The 27,006-nt window shown below is 42.3% G+C and overlaps 1 protein-coding gene across 4 annotated transcripts in view; it reads left to right on the top strand.

Moving 5' to 3' along the window:
- The window catches only part of FGGY (FGGY carbohydrate kinase domain containing), a 196,901-nt gene that overhangs the window by 115,867 nt on the left and 54,028 nt on the right, over positions 1-27,006 (top strand). For all 4 annotated transcript variants that reach the window (XM_030571519.1, XM_030571520.1, XM_030571522.1 and 1 more), the window contains 2 exons: positions 24,109-24,216; positions 26,609-26,670. In XM_030571519.1, coding sequence (XP_030427379.1) covers positions 24,109-24,216; positions 26,609-26,670 — 170 coding nt within the window. The remainder of the gene's footprint in view (positions 1-24,108; positions 24,217-26,608; positions 26,671-27,006) is intronic.

Below are 27,006 nucleotides of genomic sequence, written 5' to 3'. Positions count from 1 at the left end.
CTTCAATCCAAATACTATTTATTTATTTGTAGGAACATAGCAATCAGAAAAACAACAAAAGGCTACACATGCGGGGAAATGGAGCACTGTTGGCTTCCCTCCAGACACTGCTTCTTCCGCTTTGTCATCTGGGGCTCAGGTTTTGAATAGTTCCAAAAGTCCTTTGTTGCAGTCATTCTCCCTGAAGCCCCAACATTGTCAGGGGTAGACTTTGTAGGGATCGACATCTGTATTGTCCCCTTAAGTACAGGTTACTGGGGTTTTCTAAAACCATTGCCTGCCTTCCTGTAGACATGTAAAACCAGGACTGAATTAACTCTTTGATCCTTGGTGGCCATCAATGCAATGGTAATCAAATAATCAAAGGTACACATATATTTATTTATTTTTATGACCATTTCCCATGTTCTTCACAGCAGGGCTATGAGAGGAGGCTTGAATAGCTGCTGCCTCTGTCCAGTGGATAAGAGTAATGCAGTCTCCAGAGCTGTCCAACTAGCATTTTTCATGAGCACCAAATTCATTTAAATAAATAAGTAAACAACCTTTTCCTTGAAGTAAAATGTTTCTTAAATGGTAAACTATTTGGGAAGGAGACCACATCTTCATGTCTGTTTCTACAGTGCCAACACAATGGGACCCCAGTCCTAGCTGGGGCGTCTGACACCACTACTATATAAATAATAATAGTGCCTATTTTCAATATAATTTACAGGGGAAAGTATCTCATTATTGTCATAGAACTTGTTGGGCTATGTACAGTCAGACAAATTTATTCAAAGCTGTATAGTACAGAGAGAAGATGCAGTACAAACATGAAATCGTCAGAACTATTCACTATTGTTTTTAACAGTGTTCACATGTGGCCAGAAGTCCCATGAATACAGAATATGCACCATGTGTACGTTCTAACTGAAGGTCTTGAGATAATTACATAAAAGAGCCCTGCTCATAAAATATATATAGGTGATTTGGACCTTTTGTTTTCACTAAGTTTGGCGAAAGAGCAGTGTTCTGCCTTCCCTACTTCCCAAAACAGCCATTCCACTATCCACTCTCTGTGGATTCATAGCCAAAGAGAGTTTCCAGAGAGATTTTTAATAGGAGGCGTTTTCAGGCCTCTAATTCATCTTAATGTGGGGTGGGGGAGATCTGAATTTTCTGGCAGGTTGAATTCCAAATACACAAAGTATGGTGTCCCTATTCAGAATTTCTTTAATTTGCCTACCTTAGGTGACTTGACTCCCATGATATTTTTGTCACTTCCTGTCTCCTTTGTGTTGACTGATCTGGAGACAATGCTTCTGATTTGTGACGGTCAAGAAGTTTCCTTTCTGGATCCGATGGATTTTTCTCTTTTTGCTTCTCTGTTACTCCTGTGTCAGTTTTGACTCCACTGTAAATGTGAGTAAATGGAGCACACACATGTGGGTAGTTAGGTACTGAGTCACACACGAAAGAACCGGTTTTGCAGGGGTAGTATGTGTGTGCAGTGTACAGCCTGACTTCAATAATTTGGCAACGTTAGTCCTGAATAATCTGCAGTAATTTATCCCTTGGGGGATTCTTCTTTTCTGTTTTGTGAGACTATCTCCCATCAGGGATATGAGAGTCAGTTTCTCTTGAGATGTCGTTGAGCAGCTATGTACATAGTAAAATGGGAGATATCTGAAGCTGTCCCATCATTTACTATGGACTATTTTAAAGTAATTTCCTATGCTTATTTTTACCAAGCAGGGCTGTTCTTTGTCTTCTTCTGTTAAAGGAACTTCAGTCCGATCAGCTTATTCTAAACCTGTTCATCTGATTCTCATGACAACTGTGAAACACAATAGAGCTTCTTTGCTCCACAATATCCACTCAAGCTGCCAGCTTTGTTCACACAAATAGAGTCTAAAGCACATTTCCAGCCCCAGAGCATGCACAGTACGTGTCCTTTGCAGTACATCCTGGGGTGGAGACTGCAGAGACACGCTGGCTCAAAGTGTTCTTGTAGCCTGATCTCTGTAATCTCAGTGGGAGCCAGACCAGCAAGTGGATTCTGTATATTTTGGCTCTCATACGAGAGCCTCCTCTTCAGAACATGCCACGTTGTTAAAGCAGCAGACTTTTGAATAGTTACTACAAAGGGACTCCTCAGCTGCTTGAAACTGTCTCCGAGAGGAAAACTTGCAGGAATCAAAAAGCATTGTGTTCAATTTGCCAGCTCTAATTAATCTAGCCGGGTGGCACTAGGCAATTCCTTTCTGGCAAGTAGATCTATGGACCGCATGCCAGATTTCAAACTTTCACTCTTCAGTCTCTGCTGCACTCATATCACTGCAATTAAATGTGCAGTCTCTGAGGCCTTGGACAGTGAATTGGTGCCAGCTGGCTGGTGTCCAGCATTTAGCAAAGGCAACAATTTGTCCATCGAACCAGAGGAGAGGTGCTGAGATGAGAAGGCGAGGGGACAGGACGGGAGAGTGCAGTAAAAATTAAAAACAAAAACAAAACTGAAACCAAAGCAGCTCGGAAAAGGTTTGAAAGGAGCTGTGAAACTGAGAGCATCCACCCAATAAACCTCCGCCCTCCCTGCTTTTTAATATTCTTCTCTGCTAAAAGGCCTGTCCTCTGAATATGAATCATAAAGCTAGTGTCTTTTGAGTGAGGGAAATAAATCAGTAGCACAGGAACTTCTCCCTTAATCTGTCCTCATTCAGTTCAGTTCTGCTGCTTTATATATTGCATTTGGCAGCAGTCACGATGCTGACTTCCCAGCTAACGAAGACATTTTGCATTCAGGGAGGGCTGCTTGAAATGAAAACCATATTTATTTTACCACCCTGTTAGAGGTTGCCCATCCTTGCTGTACCCATGACTCAGGCGCTGCAGCTGGAAAAGGTCACAGAGCATATTTGGATGCCATGGTACTATTCCTGTTCAGCACGTGGCTTTACAGGGGTTACATTTCTACATACTTTAAAAAAAAAAAAAGAGAACCACTCCTCAAATATTTCTCTTATTTGTTTTCTTTCATTAAACCTTTTTTTCCCCTCTCTCTTGGCAAGAGGATCCTTCTCCACTTCCCCATTGTTGGCATTAATTTGTCTGATATTTTTTGTGAGAAGTGAAATATTTTCACTAGAAGGATGTATAAAAAGATTGTTGTGTATTTTTTTTACCCTACTTTATTTTCTTAATAAAGGCTAACAAGATATTGGTGAGGCTTGGAGACCCATGTGCAGGCTGCCTCCCAAACCCCAAGCACTTACTTGCAGAGCTAGAAAACCGCAAAGCTTAAGATCCTGAAATGTAACTAGGAAGTCGAAGAGTTTACTTTAGAGCCAGCAGTGCCGAGCCTGTGTAATGTTTACTTAGCTCGCCTCCCAGCCTCTCCTACAGCCTGGCAGAGATGAAAGGAAGGCTCTCTGGGTAAATTAGTTGTTACAGTTTTTGTTAGGAGCAAGGTTCCTTTTCTCATGGCCAGACATAATTCAGCTCAGGTACATGTTGGACTGAGGGTACGTCTATACTACGGGATTATTCTGTTTTTACATAAACCGGTTTTGTAAAACAGATTGTATAAAGTCGAGTGCATGTGGCCACACTAAGCACGTTAATTCGGTGGTGTGAGTCCATGGTCTGAGGCTAGCGTCAATTTCTGGAGCATTGCACTGTGGATAGCTATCCCGTAGCTATCCCATAGTTCCCGCAGTCTCCCCCGCCCCTTGGAATTCTGGGCTGATATCCCAGTGCCTGATGGGGCAAAAATAATTGTCGCCGGTGGTTCTGGATACAGCCTCACCCCTCTCTCCCTGAAAGCAGCAGACAACCATTTCACGCCCTTTTATCCTGGGTGAACTGTGCAGACGCCATAGCACGGCAAGCATGGACTCTGCTAAGATCAATACCGCAATCGTGTATGTTGTAAACACCTCGTGCATTCTCGTGCAGTCTATGCTGAACCGGGACCTGCAAAGCCAGGTGAGGAGGAGGAGGCAGCTACGGCAGCGCAGCGACAAGAGTGATGAGGGCATGGACACAGAATTATCTCAAACCGTGGGCCCCTGCGCTTTGGAGATCCTGCTGGTAATGGGGCAGGTTCTAGCCATTGAACGCCAATTTTGGGCCCGGGAAACAAGCACAGAGTGGTGGGACCGCATAGTTTTGCAGGTGTGAGATGATTCGCTGTGGCTGTGAAACTTTTGCATGCGTAAGAGCACTTTCATGGAACTTTGTGACTTGCTTTCCCCTGCCCTGAAACGCCATAATACCCAAGATGAGAGCAGCCCTCACAGTTGAGAAGTGAGTGGCAATAGCCCTCTGGAAGCTTGCAACGCCAGACAGCTACCGGTCAGTCAGGAATCAATTTGGAGTGGGAAAATCTACTGTGGGGGCTGCTGTGATGCAAGTAGCCAAAGCAATCATTAAGCTGCTGCTGCGAAAGGTTGTGACTCTGGGAAACGTGCAGGTCATAGTGGATGGCTTTGCTGCAATGGGATTCCTTAACTGTGAGGGGGTGATAGATGGAACCCATATCCCTATCTTGGCACTGGAACACCAGGGCACCCAGTACGTAAACCGCAAGGGGTACTTTTCAATGGTGCTGCAAGCACTGGTGGATCACAAGGGACGTTTCACCAACATCCACGTGGGATGGCCAGGAAGGGTTCATGACGCTTGTGTCTTCAGAAGCACTGCTCTGTTTAAACTTCTGCAGCAAGGAAATTACTTCCCAGACCAGAAAATAATAGTTGGGGATGTTGAAATGCCTTTAGTTATCCTGGGGGACCCAGCCTACCCCTTGATGCCATGGCTCATGAAGCCATACACAGGCAGCCTGGACAGTGGTCAGGAGCTGTTCAACTACAGGCTGAGCAAGTGCAGGATGGTGGTAGAATGTGCATTTGGCTGCTTAAAGGCGCGCTGGCGCACATTACTGACTCGCTCAGACCTCAGCCAAACCAATGTCCCCTTTGTTATTGCTGCTTGCTGTGTGCTCCACAATCTCTGTGAGAGTAAGAGGGAGACCTTTATGGCGGGGTGGGAGGCTGAGGCAAATCACCTGGCCGCTGATTACGTGCAGCCAGACACCAGGGCGATTAAAAGAGCAAACCAGGAAGCGGTGCACATCAGAGAAGCTTTGAAAATGAGTTTCATCACGGGCCAGAGTACGGCGTAACTGTTGTGTTTGTTTCCCTTTGATGAACCCCCCACTTGATTGACTCATTCCCTGTAAGCAACCCACCCTTCCCCTTCGATTACAGCTTGCTTAAGGAAATAAAGTCACTATCCTTTTAAAAGTCATGTATTCTTTATTAAAAAGTCATTATAAAAAGAGGGAGAGAACTGACAAGGTACCCCGGGTGTGGTTTGGGAGGAGGATAGGAGGGAAGGAAAAGGCTACTAAAAACATTTCAAAGTAATGACAGCCTTTTGGTTGGGCTGTCCACGGGGGTGGAGTGGGCGGGTGCACGAAGCCTTCCCCCACGCCTTCTTACACTTCTGGTGAGGAGGATATGGAACATGGTGAGTGGTGAGGGTGGTTACACAGGGGCTGCAGTGGCACTTTGTGATCCTGCTGCTGTTCCTGAAGCTCCACCAGACGTCGGAGAATATCAGTTTGATCACGCAGCAGCCCCAGCATTGCATCCCGCCACCACTGATTTTCCTGCCGCCACCTCTGATCTTCCTGCCGCCACCTCTCATCTCGAGTGTCCCTCCTGTCCTCACGTTGGTCCCTCCTGTCCTCACGTTCACTGGCATCTTTCCTGTAATTTGATACCACGTCCTTCCACTCATTCAGATGAGCTCTTTCATTGTGGGTTACTTCCATGATTTCCGAGAACATTTCGTCTCGGGTCTTCTTTTTCCTCCGCCTTATCTGAGATAGCCTTCAGAATGGAGTAGGGAGGCTTGAAAAATTTGCAGCTGCATGAGGGAGGGAAAAAAAGGAGAGAAGTATTTTAAAAGATACATTTTACAGAACAATGCTTATACTCTTTCACAGTGAACAACACTATTCACCTTATATAGCACATGTGATTTCACTACAAGATCGCATTTTGCATCTTAATATTGAGTGCGTGCGGCTCTAGTGTTACAGATCTCACAGATGCAGGTCCAGGCAGCAGAATTCAGCTTGCATGCAGCCATGGTAAGCCATTGGCTTTCGGCTTCTGCAGCCTTCATATACACAGTGCCCTCCTTTCCCAAATACCAAGCAAATCCCATTCAATGATGCTTCTTTCCTGTTAACATGCAGCAGCAGAAGCCACCCCCCCCTCCAATTCTGTGGAATGATCGCTTTACCCCTCCCCTGCCCCATGGCTGGTATCATGGAAGATCACTGCTAATCACCCCTATTCCTCCCTCCCGCGTGGCTGTAGCAGGGAAAATCCCTGATAGCCAAACGCAAAAAAGCTCAGCGCTATTCCCCTCCCCCCGCTTGGCTACGTGCAAGGAAGGATTTCTTTTAAGCAACAGGCAAACAGCCCAGTAGGAATGGCCATCTCTGTCCCCTTACTTAAATTCCTGAATTTCAACCAGGTTACCATGAACGATATCACTCTCCTGAGGATAACACAGCAAGATAAAAAACAGATGTTTCTTGAATGCCAGCAATCACCAGGACCATACACAGCTATGCTTTGTCATGCAATGATACCCGATTACTAGCTACATGCATGGCATGGTAAAGTGTCCTACCATGGTGGACGGAATAAGGCTGCCTTGCCCAGAAACCTTCTGCAAAGGCTTTTGGAGTACCTCCAAGAGCGCTTCATGGAGATGTCCCTGGAGGATTTCCGCTCCATTCCCAGGCATGTTAACAAACTTTTCCAATAACTACTGGCCGCGAATGCATCCCAAGTCCTCACGGCCAATTCAGTCATTAAAAAACACTTGCTTTTACACCATGTTTTATATTTACAAAGATACACTCACCAGAGGTCGCTTCCATGGCTTCACTGTCTGGGCTAGTGGCTTGGGTGGGTAATTCCGTCTGGGTGAGATAAAGCTCCTGGCTGTTGGGGCTAACGGAGTGCTGTGTGCTCTCTGCAAGCTCGTCCTGCTCTTCCTTCTCCTCCTCATCTTCCCCCTCCGCAGAATCCTCAGGCATGGCTGAGATTATTAATCCCACCTCGGAATCCACGGACAGGGGTGGGGTAGTGGTGGCGGACCCCCCTAGAATTGCATGCAGCTCAGCGTAGAAGCGGCATGTTTTCGGTCCTGCCCTGGACCTTCCATTTGCATCTTTGGTTTTCTGGTAGGCTTGTCTGAGCTCCTTAACTTTCACTCTGCACTGCACTGAGTCCCTGGTGTGGCCTTTCTCCATCATAGCCTTGGAAATTTTTTCAAATATTTTTTCATTTCGTCTTTTGGAACGTAGTTCTGTTAGCACAGAATCCTCTCCCCATATAGCGATCAGATCCAGTACCTCCTGTGTGGTCCATGCTGGAGCTCTTTTTTGATTCTCAGGAGACTGCATTGTTACCTGTGCTGATGAGCTCTGCGTGGTCACCTGTGCTGATCAGAGCTCCATGTTGGCCAAACAGGAAATGAAATTCAAAAGTTCGCGGGGCTTTTCCTGTATACCTGGCCAGTGAATCCGAGTTGAGATTGCTGTCCAGAGTGGTTACAATGATGCACTGTGGGATACCGCCCGGAGGCCAATACCATCGATTTGCGGCCACACTAACCCTAATCCAATATGGTAATACCGATTTTAGCGCTACTCCTCTCGTCGGGGAGGAGAGCAGAGACCGATTTAAAGAGCCCTTTATATCGATATAAAGGACCTCGTTGTGTGGACGGGTACAGCTTTAAATCGGTTTAACGCTGCTAAAATCGGTTTAAGCACTAGTGTAGACCAGGCCTGAGACAGTGGGAAGTTCCTATTTAGCTCACCTATCACTGAAATCCAGGTTTTCCTCCCCAACACTTGGCCAAAACTCCACCTATGCATGAGAATACAATTGAAAGCAGTATAATAACTGTACTGTATATAAGTAAATAATGCGTAATAACGTTTCCAGAAAACCCTGCTGTCAGCTCCCCTTCCCTTTTGTGAATGGGCCATTAGAATTCAAAATGAGAGTCATGGTACAAATATGGACAGAGTAAATGCTTTGGAAAATAATCCACTCTAAAACTGGACTAAGGCTAATACTCTGCAGCCGTGTCATTGATGTCAGTGAGAATACTTTGCTTTGAAGATTCCATCAGACTCAGTGATTTTCATTCTGTGATTGACTGCAAGCTACCCTTGTGTGACATAAAGCTGTATATTGGGATGTCTGATGTATAATACTATGTATTTTTGCAATACCATCTATTCGAGGTATCTCAAGGAACTTTACAGTAATGAATGAATTAAGCTTTATAGCTCCTCTGGGATAGCTCAATGGTTTGAGCATTGGCCTGCTAAGCCCAGGGTTGTGAGTTCAATCGGGAAGGGGGCATTTGGGTATTGGTCCTGCTTTGAGCAGAGGGTTGGACTAGATGATCTCTTGAGGTCCCTTCCAACCCTAATATTCTATGTAAGAGAGGTGAGATTTATTCCAATTTTATAGGTGGGAAACTGAGGCACAGAAGAGTTTAGTGAATTTTTAAATGTTTGTCTCTTTAGATTTACAAATTCCGCCTACCTTCCACTCTCCAGGGGCATAAATTCCACCCTCCAGGGGCAATGACAAAGCAACCATGTGTTTAAACGTGACAGTCCTTGTCCACGTTAAGGGCAAATATTATTGAACATCATATGTGTTAAATTTCTAACACAATGAAATATGGACAAGGTCTGACTCTGTGTCCAAAATGCATCTCTTTCCTGGGCTTTTCCTTTCTTTTTTAACTTCAGGGCTAGAAACATATGCTTTTGGCTGAGGCTTCCTACACAGCTTGCTGTTTGTAGGGCTTTTCCTTGCAAGACTCCTCCCTCACTCCAAAGAGACTCCACTTCTTATCCTGCCAAGGTGAGACCACTGAGAGTCTAGAGGATAACACCTTGAGACATCATTTTGTAACTATGGTTTCCTTAGGTTTGGAGCAAACGGTGGAGGGCAGGTGTTCGAGAAGGGAGGGGATGAGAGGAGAATGTAAATCGTATTGCTGCTATGTGCTGGACTGTGTTGTAAGGGTGTTTGAACTTTAAGAATCTGTTTCTGTTGGCATTTTCTTGCAGCATCATTGCATAATCCCGTATAGAAATTACATTAAAATAACGTTAGTTCTGGCCTAAATCCAAAGGTAAAGAATGAACATTCACACTTGAAACATCAAACTTCTCCTGTCTAGGTTCACTAAAGCACATAATTAATGAGGGTATTCCATTGTAACTTGATACACTGAAGATATAACCATTCACTATAAAATTCCTTTCTTTAGAAGATACAAACCAGAATTTTAGCTTCCTTTTTAATGTTGTTTTTAAGGTGATTTTCCTTTGTTTCCTTTTTAATATATTTTTGAACTATCAGATTTGACAGGTACAAAATTTCAACTACACTCAAGGTATCCAATTTTGTTGCTCTTCTCCTGATTTAGAAAAATCAGTTAGCCTGAGACCCATGGTGTAGATGAAATCCCAGCTTCTTATCAGAATAATCTGCCCGTAATACAACTGGGTACAGGATTTCCTTCTGATTACAAGTAGATTTAAGAGTATTTGACTGTCCTTCCACCTTGCTGGTCTTCTCTGTTCATGTGACTGGGTAGGTGATTATTAAACAGTTCACTTTTATTCCATGTGCTAGGCTTCCTGATGGAGAGAAGAGAAGAGGTTATGCTGACCCTAATATTAGCTCCTATGACCCTGAATTAAACTGTAATGAAGTGGCTAGAGTACAGCTGAAACATACTTTGTTCAGATGGCTTCTTGACTCAGGACAGTCTAATGGATGCTTTTTTTAAAAAAAAATTAATTTTCAATGAAAAAAATGTTTGTGTTGATGGGATTTAAACTCTTTAAAATTGCAATGTTTGCAACTCAGTGGTAAGAGATAGTGGCTACAACATAGAACTTTCAGACAGAACTCCTGGGTTTTGTTTATGACCATGTCATCAACTTACTCTACTATCTTTCCAAATCACTTATCCTTCTTCTGCACCTCTGTTTGCCCACCTGGAAAATGGAAATGAGTGCTCAGATTGCACCCTCAGGGTATGCAGTCATAGCACCCGGGTGAAGACGAGGACCAAGGAGACTAAGAAGAGGACAGCCAGAACACTGAGGAGCAGGCACATTGGTTAAGGGGAGAGGAGGATGGAAAGAGATACGGCAGAGAGAAGGGGAGAATGGAATAAGACAGAAAAGGAACAAGAGTAGATGAATAACTGAAAATGGTATGGAGATAAATAAAGAATGGAAGTGTAAGATATGAGGAGAAAGAGTGATGACAATAAAGAAATGGAAAAAAGTGAAAAGCAGGAGAATACACAGCTGTAAGATTATTGCATCTTCTTTAATGTATCAGTGCCCCTCTAATCCTGTTTTCCTAAAAGAAAAGGGGAGATAAGAGGCTTGGGAGGGGTCAATTAGGGTTCTGGAGTTGTGAAGAGAAGGCATTTGAAGAGGATTTCAAGACTGCCTTTGCTACAGTAATACAAATACATGATTTCCAATTTGAGTACCAATAGGTATAGCAATACTCATAGGTGCTGGAACTAGAGATGCTGGGGCTGCTGCCGCTGCACCCCCTGGCTTGAAGTGATTTCCATCCTGTACACGGTTTACAATTTGCTTTAATGGCTCCCAGCACCCCCACTATACAATTTGTTCCAGCCCCACTGGCAATACTTATGTCTCAGGAGTGCTGGGAAGTTGAATTAATTGTCTGCCAAGTGGTTTGAGATCTTGGAATGAAAGGTACTATATACAGTAAGTGCCAAATATTAAGGACTGTCTGGGCCACAGTACTATACAAATCATAAATTTTTAATTTCAGTAAACAGCAGCAAACCACTAAATTCAGGAAGAGTCCATTGACGCATGGGCAGCAGGTTTACCACAAAGGACTTTCGTTCTCCATCCTGTCTCACACAGCCCTTGCTGAAGCAACAGTTGTTTATCTGAGTTTCTTCTTCCCTCTACAAATACGAGTGGGGGTGAGGGAAGAATTAATTAGGGAGAATGTACAATAGTTGTGTTAGCAAAGTACAGTGATGCATTAGCTGCTGCCTTTCTCTTTCCGTGTGCCTGAGAATCAGAGTTTACTCTGAGCTCATTGTTTATAACTGGGGGTGAAATCCTGAGGTCCCCTCTGTGTTTATGCAGTTGCTGGGAGTTTGTCTCAGTAAGTAAGGAGCAAGTAAACACTGAATAAAGCACTCGGTATTTTGCCCTTTTAATTTTTCAGATAACAGCCTGTTTAAAACACAGCGTGAGATGGCACATCCTGTGTACTGTAAATCCACTTCCAGTAATACCTAGGAGGTGCAGTTGAAGTTTCCTGTTACCAGTAGGTGAGATGTTGCTGGTACTAGTGACATTCCCCATTACAAACAGAGAGAGTGCCGGCTCAAACCACTGATGTCTTATCTACTGTTAAAAAGGGAAACTACATCTTTTGAACTGTACTCCACTGTACAATCATAAGGTACATGGGACGTTCATGCAGGCTGAAAAAATAAAACAGGCCCAATTCTGAGCGAGATTCTTGGTATGTTTCTCAGTAGGATTATGGGTGCTTAGCCCCTCACAGGATTAGGGCATTATAAAGGATCATATGAGTCATGGTGTTGACACAAGGGAAGTGTTTATTTTAATGTTGTAACTTTTTGGATTTCTTTTTCCTTCTGGGAGCTAAATTTTCATGGCACTTTACCCAGCAGTTAAACTCCAGTTCATGCAGGAGTTTCACCACTCTCTGGGTATCTGTCTGATCTGATGACAGATGTGAGTAAGGGCCTCAGGCTTTGGCCCTACCTGGAGGAACTATAAAGACATTTGGTAGCAGAAGCCCAGCTTCTATGGCATAACTTTCAGGAAGGGATATGGGACAGGATAACCCAACGGGGCTCAGAGCCCGCGTTGACAGGCTTGGGCTTACAGGACTTGCTCCGTGGCATGAAAAATAATTATGTAGATGTTGCAGCTCAGTCTGGAGCTTGGGCTCTGAAGCCCATCCTGCCCCCTAGGCTTCAGAGACCGAGCTCCAGACTGAGCCACAATGTCAACGCAGCTGTAGCATGAGCCCAAGTCTGCCGACCTGGGCTCTGACTCTTGCAGCTTCGGGCTGCCACTTGCTGTGCAGAGGAATGTATAGAGGCCCTGTGTCTCTGTGTTGACTCTGGCCCCTGGCATCACACCCCAGCTTTCAGGCAACACATCTCCACTGCAATCATGCTGACCAAGACTGTTCCCGTCTGGGGCTACCCCAGAACCCTAGATGGGGTGGGGTCTGTGGAAAAGATGAGATAACCTGGGGTTCTGTCAACTTCTTTGTTCCTCACTCTGGCCACACAGATTTCCCAAGGTGTACAAGACGCACACACTGAAGCCCAGCCATTCAGCCTCTACTCTTCCCTTATCCTAGACCAATGGAGAGGCCCCCGTGAGGTCTAGAAGGGGCATGGTGCTGCTGATTAGTCTGCTCTTTGGCTGTGTCTGCATTGCACACACAAACGATGTGATCTTAACTCACTTTAGCTAAACTACATTAGTTAATTCTGTTTAAAATAGCAGTGAAGATACAGTATCATGGCTTTTAATTTGGTACAACCCCAGGCTGCCCTTGAGGTGCAGACTCAACTTAAAAGTCATGATACCGTGTTGTTACAGCTATTTTAACCTGAATGAAGAATATCCTGGTTTTTTTTTTCCAGTGTAGACATAACCTGGGTATGATTCTAGGGGCTTGTCTACATCAGAAAGTTGCAGTGCTGGTGAGGGAGTTACAGTGCTGCAACTTTGAAGGTGTACACATCTGCAGGGCACCACCAGCGCTGCAACTCCCTGTTTGCAGCGCTGGCCGTACTCCCGTTTTGTCTCGGGTGTAGAGGATCCAGCGCTGGTGATCCAGCGCTGGTAATCCAATGTAGACAGTTACCAGCGCTTTTCTTGACCTCCGTGGAAGGAGGAAGCCTCTGGTAATCAAGCTGGTTTCCTTTCCCGGTTTGCTCTCTCGGTCCCAGAGCCACCCAGCAAACCGCAGGGAAGGAGACCTGCTTGCTCGGGGTTCCGGGACCGAGAGAGCAAACCGGGAAAGGAGACCAGCTTCGCCGCGGTTTGCTCTCGCGTTCCCGGAGCCACCCAGCAAACCGCAGGGAAGGAGACCTGCTTGCTCGGGGTTCCGGGACCGAGAGAGCAAACCGGGAACGCCGCGGTTTGCTCTCTCGGTCCCGGAGCCACCCAGCAAACCGCAGGGAAGGAGACCTGCTTGCTCGGGATTCCGGGACCGAGAGAGCAAACCGGGAAAGGAAACCAGCTTCGCCGCGGTTTGCTCTCTCGGTCCCGGAACCCCGAGCAAGCAGGTCTCCTTCCCTGCGGTTTGCTGGGTGGCTCCGGGACCGAGAGAGCAAACCGCGGCGTTCCCGGTTTGCTCTCTCGGTCCCGGAACCCCGAGCAAGCAGGTCTCCTTCCCTGCGGTTTGCTGGGTGGCTCCGGGACCGAGAGAGCAAACCGCGGGGAAGCTGGTTTCCTTTCCCGGTTTGCTCTCTCTTCCTGGAACCCCCCTTGAAGCCGCCCAACAGCGCTGCAGTGTGGCCACATCTAACACCACTTGCAGCGCTGGTTGCTGTAAGTGTGGCCACTCTGCAGCGCTGGCCCTATACAGCTGTACTAATACAGCTGTAACAACCAGCGCTGCAAAATTTTAGATGTAGACATGGCCTAGGAGTTACAGTCTGAAGTAAAAGGTTTAGAGTTAAAAGTACATACCCCAATGTTCTTTTGAGACACTGCCATTGTTCTACATTTGAATTGAAATCAGTATTATAGTAAGTTTCTTCCTTTTCTTCCGATATTCAAATTCCCTAACTGACTTTCAGATTTGAATGTTTTGGCTTTTTAGTTAGTTGGAAATGTTAAGAGGAATTAGTCCATGTTTACAATGAACTCCCAGGAATTTAACTGATCGTAGTCATGAAATGTGCCTTTTTTAAGATTATTCTTTAACTTTGGGACACATTCGTGTCTGTCTAAGTGTTACAATCTTCATAAAGAACAGTGGTTTTGTGACAACAGAAAAGGAGTAAAAATAAGGGGGTGATACAAATTGGTGTGTAGTTCTATTGAGGCCCAATATCCCCAATGAGCTATTGCAATGAGTGGCAGGGGTGGGAGTTATCTTTTGTGAGTTGCTGAGCAGTATTGCTTTAGAACAGGACAAAATAGCTTTTCAGCTGAGGACACCGCTAGGCTCTTAGAAGCTATCGTGTAACCAGACAACCTTTCAGTCCATTTATCAAAGCAATCGTAGTTCCCATTTCAAGGCAGGCGACACAGTAAATATGATTAAAAAAAAAGGTTAATCTGTATCCAGACATTTCATTAAATAAAACGATAAAATAAATCAATGCCGTACTGCAGTGCTTAAGTGCTTAGCAAAAAGCTTCTGAATCCATTAGGAATTTACTATTTTTTTAACTCAAAAAAACAATTTAACAGATTAAAACTTTGTTTTGTTTTGTTTTTTTCAATTGCCATAAGAAGCATTGGGCTTTGGGAATAAAAAGAAAATAATTATATGCCGTGCTGTACCTGGTGTATACTCCCATGCTCAAGATGTATTTAACATTCAGGCAATGTTGAAAAGAGGCCAAAGTACAAGTATAGGAAACAGGCATAATGGGAATAGGCAAAAGTAAGTTGGTTATAATAGCTTAAATATCTGACAAGTCTCTCACGGGCAGGCACTGTCAATGCTGGAAAATGCAGTAGTCAGGAAGCTAATATTACAGAGTAACCATGAAAAATAAGTGAATACAAATGAAGTATTTAAATATATTGCTCTATTAAATAACACTGACTTGTTTTAATTACTGTGTGTAGTTTTTAAATAATGAGTAGATAGCTTCACCCTTGAGAGACCCTGGTCACCAATATAATGCGGGGTTGTCCATCTCAGGCAATGGAAAATCTCTCCCCAGGAGTGATATTGTGTGGCACCAGGCACCCACACCTCAGACTCTTCTGGAGAAACTGGAGTTGGCCAATGTAGTCTGAAAAGTCAGCAGAGCTGGCCTAGGAGGGGCATGACCAGGTCACCAAGGGATACAATGATGTACTATATCCCCAAAGCAGCCTCTGCCAGATGGGTTCCCCCGACTGCAACTGAAAGCTGTCCTTCCTTGGCAGAATTCCCAGCCGGATGGCTGCACAAACACTGCCTGTCAACTCTTACATTTCCCCCTGTTGGTACAAAGGAACACCAAGCCTGCTATATCTTGCATTGAATCATATAGTTAAGTTTAAATTAAATAAGGAGGATGCTTTACTGCTAAACTTTTTTACCCTTTTATTTTTCTGTATTCAAAATGTTCAGCATGAAGATGTTTTGTGAACAATTGTAGTTGAGCTGTTTTTAAAATGTCAACAGCCAGGTATCCTTTTAAAAAAACAAAACAAAACCCCGGCTTTATTAAGACCTTGGTTATTATTTAATGCAGTAAGTATTTAGTGTGGTTGCAGCTAAATGAAATGTTCCCAGTGTGGCTGTGGTTGTCCACCATGAAGCTGTGTACTCAGGGATCCTTTTGGTAGATTCACACCGATTTCCTAATTTTTGAAAGCCTACATCAAACGGCTGGTGCTGCACTCTTCATTCAGGCAAATCTCCTACTGCAGGAGTCATGTCCTCCAGTATTCTCCTGCTCCTCTACATTCAGGAAGTAAAGGATAGAAGCATTCAAGGCAGACAAATTCCACCCTTTTCCCATGTCCAGGCACTCTCTTTTCCGGACTTGAAAAGGTGCCTTTTTTAGCTGTACAGACAATCTGTGGCACTTCTAATTATAGAGTCTCAAACAGAAGGGACAACATTTTCAAACTCAGGTTCCTAAAGTTAAGCACCATATTTGGGCACCAGAGTAGCTGGGCTGGGGTTCTGAAATGTCAAACCTAGATGTTAATGGTAACTAGGGGTTCTTGGCATCTCTGAAAATCAGACCAATCACTTAAGTGCCTAAGTGTGGGGTCTGGCCCAGATCCTCGGCAGGTCTCAATCAGTTCATGTACACACCCGTTGAAAATCTGGCCCCCAAGTTTGAAAATATTGGCCTAGACTGATTTTCCTCTACATCCCTTCCCCACTTAAAAATGCAGTCTAAGTAAAGGTAGACATACCTTCCATTAGGTAAATCTTATGCTTTGTTAAATGTAATAATATTTTAATCATGATCATAAAATTAGTGTTAAAATACCTTTCCTTATTTAGTTTTTAATGAACACTTCATAGTGGAAATGTTTAATAATTTCCTGTAATTAACTCATGTTAGATATGAGGCCAAACTGTGCAGCACATCAGTCTATTTCATAATAACTCACCTGAAACATTTGCAGGGCTGAGACAATCAAGAATATTGTTACTTAGGTGTTAATCATACACCCTGTTTAGGATTATTGCTGGAAGAGCAGTTAATGCTTCATGGAAAACTTACAAAATTATAAATAGTTCTGCGTACATATCATTTATTTTTTGTTTTTGCTCCTATAAGTGCTGGCATTCAGGATATTTACAAACAGAAACCTTTAAGAGCTCATCTGCTTCTGCCGGATAGTTCTCTCTCTGTGACATTATAATTTGAGAGTCTGAATTGGAACACTAGATCCAAGCCTCAGATGTGAGCAATCTTTAGATTCCAAACCTACTCCTGATCCAAATGTCATCAGATCAGTCTATCTCCAATTCTTACAATTGCCAAAGCAACAAGTTTTATTGTCATAGAGGATTCGAGGAATCAGAGGAATAGTCAGAGTTCCTGTTTTCATACAAATGTCTTTAGACCAAATCCTGAGGTCCTTACTCTGTGTTTACTCTTTCCTAATTCAAGCAAATTCCCATTGAATTCCGTAACCTGAATGGGGCTACTCGTTTATAGTTACTCACAAGCACAAATGGTTGCAGGCTTGGTTCCAGTATCATTGCAATGCAGCTCAGTTGCTGTGGATAGCCATAAAATGGTGTGTGATTTGACACCACAAAAACTGTGCAGCCATGTAACAAGCCAACAATTGCCACAGAGCTCATGCTTTATGGAGAATATAATCAAACAAAAATATCAGCACAGTACGTACACATTACAGGATTTGCAATGTTGAAAATATACACACCTGTAACAAAGATTGCAGTGAATGTTTTCCCTTTCTTTTGAGTACATGTCTGAACTGCCATATGTTAATTGATTTTTTTTTAATCTTTTGCATCAGGCTGCAATTTGAACTCCATTACATTTTATAGTAGAAATTATTGAAGTGATTAAAAAAAATTTACAAGGTTAGTTTAGTTCTCTTTAACTTGGCCTTGGACAATTGCTTCTAGGATTGAAAGGTAGTTCAGTTTTCGTGGCCATTTAGCTCTTTGCCTCTCTTTGGCAATTGCAGAGTGGATGTCTGTGAACTAGACTGAGTCCACCAAAATTAATACAGGCCATTGAAAAGTCACCAAATCATAATATTCAATAGCTAATAACATGAGCTGGATTCAAACCAGAGACCTAGAGATGAAAGGCTCTGAGTTACCTCTGAATTCTCTCTCTCCCTCTTTTTTTCTTTTTTTTTTTTTTAACTGGTCTTCATTCTTTGTCATGGAGGTGTGTTCACTTAGCTACATTTGGCGAGGAGCAGCAAAACAATAGAATGATTACTAAAATAAGATCAAGTATCAGAGGAGTAGCCATGTTAGTCTGGATCTGTAAAAGCAGCAAAGAATCCTGTGGCACCTTATAGACTAACAGACATTTTGGAGCATGTGCTTTCGTGGGTGAATACCCACTTCGGCAGCATCTGCCGAAGTGGGTATTCACCCACGAAAGCTCATGCTCCAAAACGTCTGTTAGTCTTTAAGGTGCCACAGGATTCTTTGCTAAAATAAGATCATACCCATCAGTGTTAAAGCCTTGCTTGGGTTGAATGAAGATTAGTATTCTCAACCTATAGTAAGGCATAGACTTGAAAGTTAGCAGACAACACACTAGTCAATGCGTGTAGTTGACTTGTCAAAGATCAAAGACCAGAAGTGTAGATAGCATTTATTAGGTGGTGATTGATACAGAGCTGTTCTTTCTGTCCAGTCTCACTAAATATCTTGGATCTTATTACTTATGTACCTTACCCTAACAACGGCAGCTATTATTCTGTATCACCGTCTGTAAAAGCTGAAAAAATTTCAAATGGGTTTTATAACCTAGCTCCTCATTAACAAGTGTTCGTGTCGCCAAATGCTCTGACAGTATATTGAGGGCTCAGTTCTGCTGTCATGTACACTGATGTAAATCAAGAGTAGTTCCACTGAAATCGATGACATTACACCCTTGTGAAACTATTGAGAACGAGAGTAGAATCCGACCTTGATACTGTAACTCTGCCAGCTTGTCACAAAGGCCCCGTTTGGATGGAGTGATGAAAATGGAAAAGGATACACGTACCGCAGTGTACCCTATTAATACAAAGATTTACTTCTCGGATGGTAGCCAACTTCTCAGATAGAGTCGGGGAAGGAAATCATGTAAGGTTATACCATCAACACGTGGAGTCAACTGAAAAGGAAAGTTCTGCTGGAATTCATGCTTCTATAAAACTGCTCTCACTTGTTTTATTTTATCTTGTCTCTAATTACTGTAACATTTACATAAAAATGAGGAGGAAACGTCTATGCATGCCTGGTCAATTGTGGTTGTTCTGGCAAAACAATACCAGCTAAACTCAATCTATATTGCTTACCTCATGACTTCATTTTATGGATGGGGTAGAGGCTAAGATGATTCCATGCTGCAGAGGTCTGTGTTCTGCTCCATTCATTGTAGCAAATGGCAGTGTTGAAAATTTACACAAGCTTAATTTGGATTAAAGACAATGACTCCACTGATTCACTTACATTCGTTTCAAGTTAGCTTTTAACTATAATTGGTAAGTAATTTGTTTCTTCCACATATATTTTTGCAATTGAGTTTTGGTTTTTTTTAAACCACGCTTTTTATAATCTCATTCCAGTGCTGTTTAAACCAGTCCTTTGGTACCATAGCATAGTTCTACGTAGCATCATATATTTTATAGCCTTTTTACATTTTTATGCATTGCCAGATGTGCTCCTGATGCCTTCTGATCCCAGATAGTTTGACATTGATTTTCCTAGCGCACGCCAGGGTTGAAATCAGGTCTGTATCTCATCCAAATGATCTATTCATAACAAAAAGTGCCTTCTGGCAGTTGTACCACAGCTGAATACTGTTAAACTGAATTCATCATTTCAGTTGTTTCTGATTTCTCTATAATGTTTACATATCTTACATATTAGTATAATCTTGTATAGAGAACACACTGAGGTTAAACCTTCCCAGACATAACTCTTTTTTCTTCTATCCTCCCTGCTAGAAAATGAAGAACTTCTCTTTCACCGGAAGAGTAGAAATATAGAAACATAGAAGTGTATGGCTAGAGGTCATCTAGTCCAGTCCCCTGCACTCATGGCGGGATTAAGTATTATCTAGATCATCCCTGACAGGTGTTTGTCCAACCTTCTCTTAAAAATATTCAATGGCAGAGATTCCCCAACATGCCTAGGCAATTTATTCCAGTGCTTAACCACTGCGGCAGGAAGTTTTTCCTCATGTCCAACCTAAACTGTCCTTGCTGTAATTTAAGCCCATTGCTTCATGTCCTATTCTCAGAGGTTAAGGAGAACAATTTTTCTCTCTCCAACCTTTTATGTACCTGAAAATTGTTATCATGTCTCCTCTCAGTCTTTTCTTCTCCAGACTAAACAAGACCAATTTTTTAAGTCTTCCCTCATAGATCATGTTTTCTAGACATTTAATCATTTGTGTTGCTCTTCTCTGGACTTTCTCCAATTAGTCCACATCTTTCCTGAAATGTGGGGCCTAGAACTGGATAAAATGCTCCAGCCGAGGCCTAATCAGCACGGAGTAGAACAGAAGAATTACTTCTTGTCTTGCTTACAACACTCCCAGAAAGGTGACTGTTTTGGTGGAGTTGTTTGGAGTTTATTTTGTAACAGTGTTACACTATTGACTCATATTTAGCTTGTGATCCACTCTGACCCCCCAGATCCCTTTCTTCAGTACTCCTTCCTAGGCAGTCATTTCCCATTTTGTAGGTGTGCAACTGAGTGTTCCTTCCTAAGTGGAGTACTTTGCATTTGTCCTTATTGACTATCATCCTGTTTATTTCAGACCATTTTTTCAGTTTGTCTAGATCAAAATCCATGGGATATTTTAAATCTTCCCAAACATTTTTGATAAATGAGTGGGCATGTGCTTTTGGGGAAGACATGGAGAAGGCAGCAGCTTTCTCCATAAAAAAATTCTGCCATTCCAACTAAAATGCCACTTGACAGAAATTGTTCTCTAAAAGCAGCAGAGAACTTTTGTAAGTAACCATCACAGAGAGCAGTATTCTCTCTGAATATGTTTAATCCACTTAAATGAGTATAGATTTGGACTATGCTTCCTCGTATTAGAGCTCACCGTGTGAATAGGTCCAAATTTGTCTCACTCCCCAAATTCTTGTGGCAGTAAATATCATGCAGGGGGCTGTGAGCCAGGAATGACATGGGTTTTAATAGTGGTTCTGACAATGATTCTCTCTGTAACTGTGGGCAAGTCATTTAACCTCCCTGTGCGTCAGTCTCACTATTTGTTACTGAAATGAGGTTAATTAATTGTATTAACCTACCTCATCAGGGAGGTAAAACTGGCCAAAGGAGGTGGTGATGGTGTTATAAGTAATAAATCAATTAATGTTTGTAAAGTGCCTTAAAGACAAAAAAACACTATCTGAATGCTAAGTCTCATTATTTCAAGTAACAATTTTGCTTAGATATGAGGTAGAAAATCTGGGTCTCCCTCCTCATACCCATTTCAGCTTTCAAGACCAGAATGGTGACCTCTTCTATTCACATTGGAAATAAAAATCACCTTTTCATAAATCCAAGATGGCTGTTTCTGCCCTGTGATGGCTATGGATTTTCCCAAGCTTCAGCAAGACAAGTAATGGCACTAGTAATGATCTATCTACGCCAGCTTGTTGAAAGTCAATACACAGGTTAATATGGAAAGGATATGGCTTTAGTGCAGAGGGAAAAAAATATCTATTTGAATATAAAAAACTGTAAATATGGCAGAGCTGCAGTAAATTTTGCACCCTTTCCCCTGTATAGGCCCATTTACTCCAGTGGGGTTGCATATGATGTAAGTCGAGACAGAGTGTAGGCTTTTTATTATGAAAATACAGATGGCAGCTGCAGAGTGGCTTGGAGCCATCACACATCCTCCAGATCTAATCCAGGGAAGAGAAATGCCAAGCTATTTTGTTTATATTCTGCGTACAGGTGTGAAGGAAGATTCACTCTGCTGCTCTTCAAAGACTTTCTGTGTCTGTGCTGGTGAGAGAGGAATCCTTTCAGCTCTCCCTTTCCACTGAGACCACTATCTTCAGTTATGCTCCTTAGCTGCCTACCCTGACAAAGTTGAAATGTATGAAATTGTTTGAGGTGGGGGAAACAGCTGGAGGGAGAGAAAAATCTAATGATGCTGGGAACAGGGCAGATAATCCTCTGCATGATAGCACAACTTCCCTTGTCCCAGAGTAATTAAGAGGGAGAGGAAGGAGAAGCTTCGCCCTGCAGAAGAAATAAGAGTCAAGCCCCGTTGGCTTTATTCACCAATGCACAGATACGTGACTCTCTCATTTTGTGCCATACATGTGTTGAAAGTTTGCTGGAATGCGTACAGATGGTATTTCGGTAGTAAGATGATAGGAAAGTCTCAGTGCAACTAGATATGAGCCAGCACAGAAACATCCTGTCCTGACAAATTCCTGTGGGTATTTTCCAAAATACGGAGCCTGGCTGCTGACACTCAGAATTCACAGCTTCCCAGCAGTACCAGCTCCAAGGGCAGTTCAGTCTTTTAACTGATCTGCTTCTTCTAGTCACTGTTGGCAGCATATGAGACAGTTTTAGGAATCCTGGAGTAGTAATTTAGGAAATATGGAAAAGAACAATGCAACAAAAACAATGTTCCAACCTTCCTGCAAGTCTGTAAACATCTGATTTTCAGAGGGTCTTTTAACTTAGCATACTTAGTCTGTGCAGCCAATCTCTTATCCATAATGTGTAGGAGAGTATAGCTCAGTGGTCTGAGTCTCTGGCTTAGATTAGCTACCCTTTCTAGAACTGCAGGTTCAGCTCAGCCCTTCATCCTTTCAAGATAGGTAAATTGACTACCACAAAGTTTGGTGTGTTGAGACTATTTTGGATGAGACTTTAAAAATCCAGGTCCTATTTGCTCTGCAAGGTCCTTCTTCTCTTTAGAGATGCTGTGATGTCTTGGGTTAGAGTAGGGGGCTGTGGGTTAGGACTCCAGTGCTTAACTACGCTGACAGGAAGTTTTTCCTAATGTCCAACGTAAACCGCCCTTTCTGTAATTTAAACCCATTGCAGTATTTTAAAAAAACAATCCTTTGCAATCTTTTTGATGGATCCATCTGCTTAATGTCCTGCATGACTTGTTGAATTCAGTGGCAGGGCAGCCATTCTTATCTTCTTTTTTTTTTTTCATGAGACTTTGCTGCAGTTAGTTGTGCAAAAATGTCATTCAGCACAAAAGATCTTTATCAAAAGTATTTCAAAACATTGAGACTGATAGTGTGGGTACACTTGAGTGAGATTCTCTCACACACAGTTGTGTTATTCCCCAGAGAAATCAGGGTTGGGGATTGTTGAGAAATATTTGGGAAGCCAATTTCTCTTCTTTGTTTTTCTTATTTAATTTCCTGTTACTCTTGAGAATTATCTGTAATTTAAGATGATGGTTTGAGCAGACTATTGTTTGTGCAAAAGCCTTTCTGCTGGTATATTTACTAAACGTATGATACGCGCATACCAGTAAGCTTTGTCTAGTGGCCGCTCCTTAAACTTTAGCAAAATCTTCTACTACTAAAGTTTTGACCCTGCTTCCATTGAAGTCGATGGGAATTCTGCATTGCATTTACTGGGAGCAGGACTGGGGCTTTCATTTATTGTGTGTACAAAGTATGAAATAGAGAGGGTCATTCCCTATGGACCATGAAGTTCCGTGTTGAATCTCAACTGTGAAAATTTACAGGATATGCATGCTAGGACTGGCCAGTGAGACAGGTGACTAAAATTTAGAGTTGGTTTAATCAGCGATCAGTGTCTGATCACCATCTGGCAAAGAGAACATCATCCAATTAAAAAGTCACTGAAACTAGGGTAGTCAAGCAATTAAAAAAATTAATCGTGATTAATTGTGTGATTAAAAAAATGTAATCATGATTAATCTCATGTTTAATCTCACTGTTAAACAATAATAGAATACCATTTATTTAAATAGTTTGATAGTTTCTACATTTTCAAATATATTGATTTCAGTTGTGACAGAATACAAAGTACACAGTACTCACTTTATATTTATTTTTTATTATAAATATTTGCACTGTAAAAAACAAAAGTAATAGTATTTTTCAGTCACCTAATACAAGATCTATAGTGCGATCTCTTTATAATGAAAGTTGAACTTACAAATGTAGTATTATGTGAAAAAAAAAAAACCTGCATTCAAAAATAAAACAATGGAAAACTTTAGCACCCACAAGTCCACTCAGTTCTACTTCTTGTTTAGCCAATTGCTCAGACAAACAAGTTTGTCTACATTTGCAGGAGATAATGCTGCCCAGTTCTTGTTTACAAGATCATCTGAAAGTGATAACAGGTGTTCGCATGACACTGTTGTAGCCGGCATCACAAGATATTTATGTGCCAGATGCACTAAAGATTCATATGTCCCTTCATGCTTCAACCACCATTTCAGAGGACTTCCATGAGTGTTTGCAGAATCAGCTCCAAATTGCTGTCAAATGTTAGCCCTTGAAATACTGTGTCAAACAGAGGACAACTAGAATAACTAGATTTACTGTTGTCTTTCCAGATAAGTGATGCTCCCATTTTTGTGCCTGGTGTTTGGGGTCCCTATTACTCAGCCATGGTGCCTGGATTCTGGTTGAATGAGGGAGGCCAAAGTGCTACAGGAAAACTGGTGAGTCTGCAAAGGCACAGATAGCTTCTTATTAAAATATAGGGACAGTTCCTTAGCTGGTATCAATCAGCATAGCACCACTGAAATCAGCAGACATATTCCACTTTACACCAGCCGAGAGGCGGTCTCAAACACTATAATATCATAGTAGCAAATGTGCTGCAAACAGCACTACATGTTTGGCTGCTTTGGAATGGCAGCTGAAGTCTGTTAATTTTGATAAGGGTAGATAGAAGCTATTGTGTTTGGCCCTGGCTTGCAGGAGTGGGGGAAGGAGGCCTCTAGAAGCTCCTAGCCCCACCACCCTGCTGCAGGGCAGAAGCCCCGAGCTCCCCCAAACAGTCTAATAGGAAGAGAATGGGGAGGTTTGGAGGGCTTAAAGAGCTGCACTTTTAACTATAAAAGAGCCACATGTGGCTCACAAGCCACAGTGTGCTCACCCCTGCTATATTGTCATCTAAATCTTCCCCTTGTGTGCAAGGAGTGTGACTTGATATACAGATACATAGGTCTCCATTTAGTTTGTTAACAGATAAAAGGCTTGATCTTGCAAAGTTCCAAGTTTTCTCAGCTCCTAGTAGGCACTTGCTACCTCAGAGGATTGGGTCCTTAAGGAGGACTTTGGAAACAGATATTTTGGGTAGGGCCTATAGCAAACATTAGCAGTAACCTTCAGTATATTGGGGAACGTTTATATTTATCAAATATTTCACGTGCTCTTTTTCAGATTATATCTCTGTGTGTTTTTTGTATATATAGGGAGAGGAAGTGTGTATGTAAAATAAACACAATGGTGGATGCTTGGTTGTGTCCATTATAGTTAAGATTGCAAAGCAGTAGCCATCATAACATCCTGCTTTCACACACTTCTCACTTTCTGGGCGAAAATTCATATTTGGGGATTATGTTTTTATTAGTTGATCTCTGGATGAAGGAGAATTTTTTTTTTTTTGCAAAGTTTGAACAGAATCACTTGAACTCATTGAGAATTAAGCCAAAGTGAAATAAAGATCCCATTCCCTTTAAAAAGTTCTAACAACATTTTCTATATGAGGCTACCCTAAAACCTGCCAAAGTTTGAAATTTGTAAATAGGCCTAGACTTCATGCCACTGGAGTCTCTGCTTGTCCTGGTGAAAAAAATGTGTTTTTTAAAAGGAATTTCTAAGCCTTTGAACTATGTTTTCAGAATGAATAGGGAAAAAACGGGGAAATATTGTACAGAATTATGTTCTGTTGCATTATCCGAGAAATAAGATGCAATCACATAATTTTGCATATCCACAAGGGGGCAGTGGTAAGTTTACACAACCAGCCTTTGGCATTTCTTGATTTCTAAGCATTTAACTATACAAACCTTATCATTGCACTAATAGTGATTTTTTGTAAGTAAAATGTGTTCATACACATACACACACAAAGTGCATAACCACATTTTATTTATTTAGATCCCATCAAACATTTTCTGGGCAGACTTGCACAGTTCATAACGGCCAGTGTCAGCCCTGAGTTGGCTTGTTCTGATGTTGACATTTCAATCAGCAGACCTCAGTCCAGCCCACAGCTTTGTTTCTAACACCATTTACATTTTTATAAACGGCTTTCTTTGATCTCCTACACAAACTCCAGAGGGAATCAAGATGTATTTAGTTCTTTTCCTGTATACAGATGTGTGTGCATAGTTAAAATAAATTTTATTATACTGTTAACACCCAGGCACCCAAACTAATGAATACTAATGAAAATTAAACACCTGTCCTGACTTGCTGCCTGCAGATCTTGCCAAATCACTTGCCTATATATTCAGTACTCTGGGTAGCCATAATGTTGCCTCATTACCTTTACGGATGCCTCTGACAAGCACTATAGACTGGCCACAGAAGTTGCTAAATTACCATCTTGAAATTCCACATGATCCTACACAAGGCATTGGTTTGTGTATAACGCTAGACACTTTTCCCTGGAGGGTTCTAATTCACATGTCAACTCTATTTAGGGTAAGTCTTTTTTAACCTTGAGTTAATTGATTTTCATGGTGAAGAACAAATGTTCATGTCCTTGAATAAACACTTGTGGAGTGTTCACACTAGCCATTACAAATGTGTTGGCTACGTCAAGCTAATGGGCAATCAGTTATTCGAGAAGATTTAAGCTTATCATTCTGCTCATTTTTGGTATATCGCTGTTAAACTTTTTGAGCCAAATCCTGATACCATGGAAATCAATAGAGTTTTGCCATTGGCTTCAGTAGGACCAGGTTTTAGTACTTTATGAGTAAGCTGGAAGCTCTTTTGTCATCGTAGAATGACAGAGTTTCAATATATTTTACCAGGAATTAATTTTTAAATTTAATTTATTTTAATCTGGTTGTTTGTCTTTTTGTTCTTTTTCAGATAGATCACGTAGTCCGAGGCCACGTTGCCTTCCCAGAGTTACAAGCAAAAGCTGCAGCCAGGTCACCACTCTTATTTCTTTATCAAAACAGTGGCCTTACAATGATCATTTTGACACTAAAATAATAATAATAAATGGAGATATACCTATCTGATAGAACTGGAAGGGACCCTGAAAGGTCACTGAGTCCAGCCCCCTGCCTTCACTAGCAGGGCCATGTACTGATTTTGCCCTAGATCCCTAAGCAGCCCTCTCAAGAATTGAGCTCGCAACCCTGGGTTTAGCAGGCCACTGCTCAAACCACTGAACTATCCCTCCCCCCCACTACACTGTACCTTCATCCCTGTACTGCAGCATTCTCATTTCAGGACGTGGGGCTCAGCCAGCCTGACTGTGA

The sequence above is a fragment of the Gopherus evgoodei genome, chromosome 8 (assembly GCF_007399415.2).
Source record: "Gopherus evgoodei ecotype Sinaloan lineage chromosome 8, rGopEvg1_v1.p, whole genome shotgun sequence".
In the NCBI taxonomy this organism is placed as follows: Eukaryota; Metazoa; Chordata; order Testudines; family Testudinidae; genus Gopherus; species Gopherus evgoodei.
This window is presented reverse-complemented; position numbering and strand designations above follow the sequence as displayed.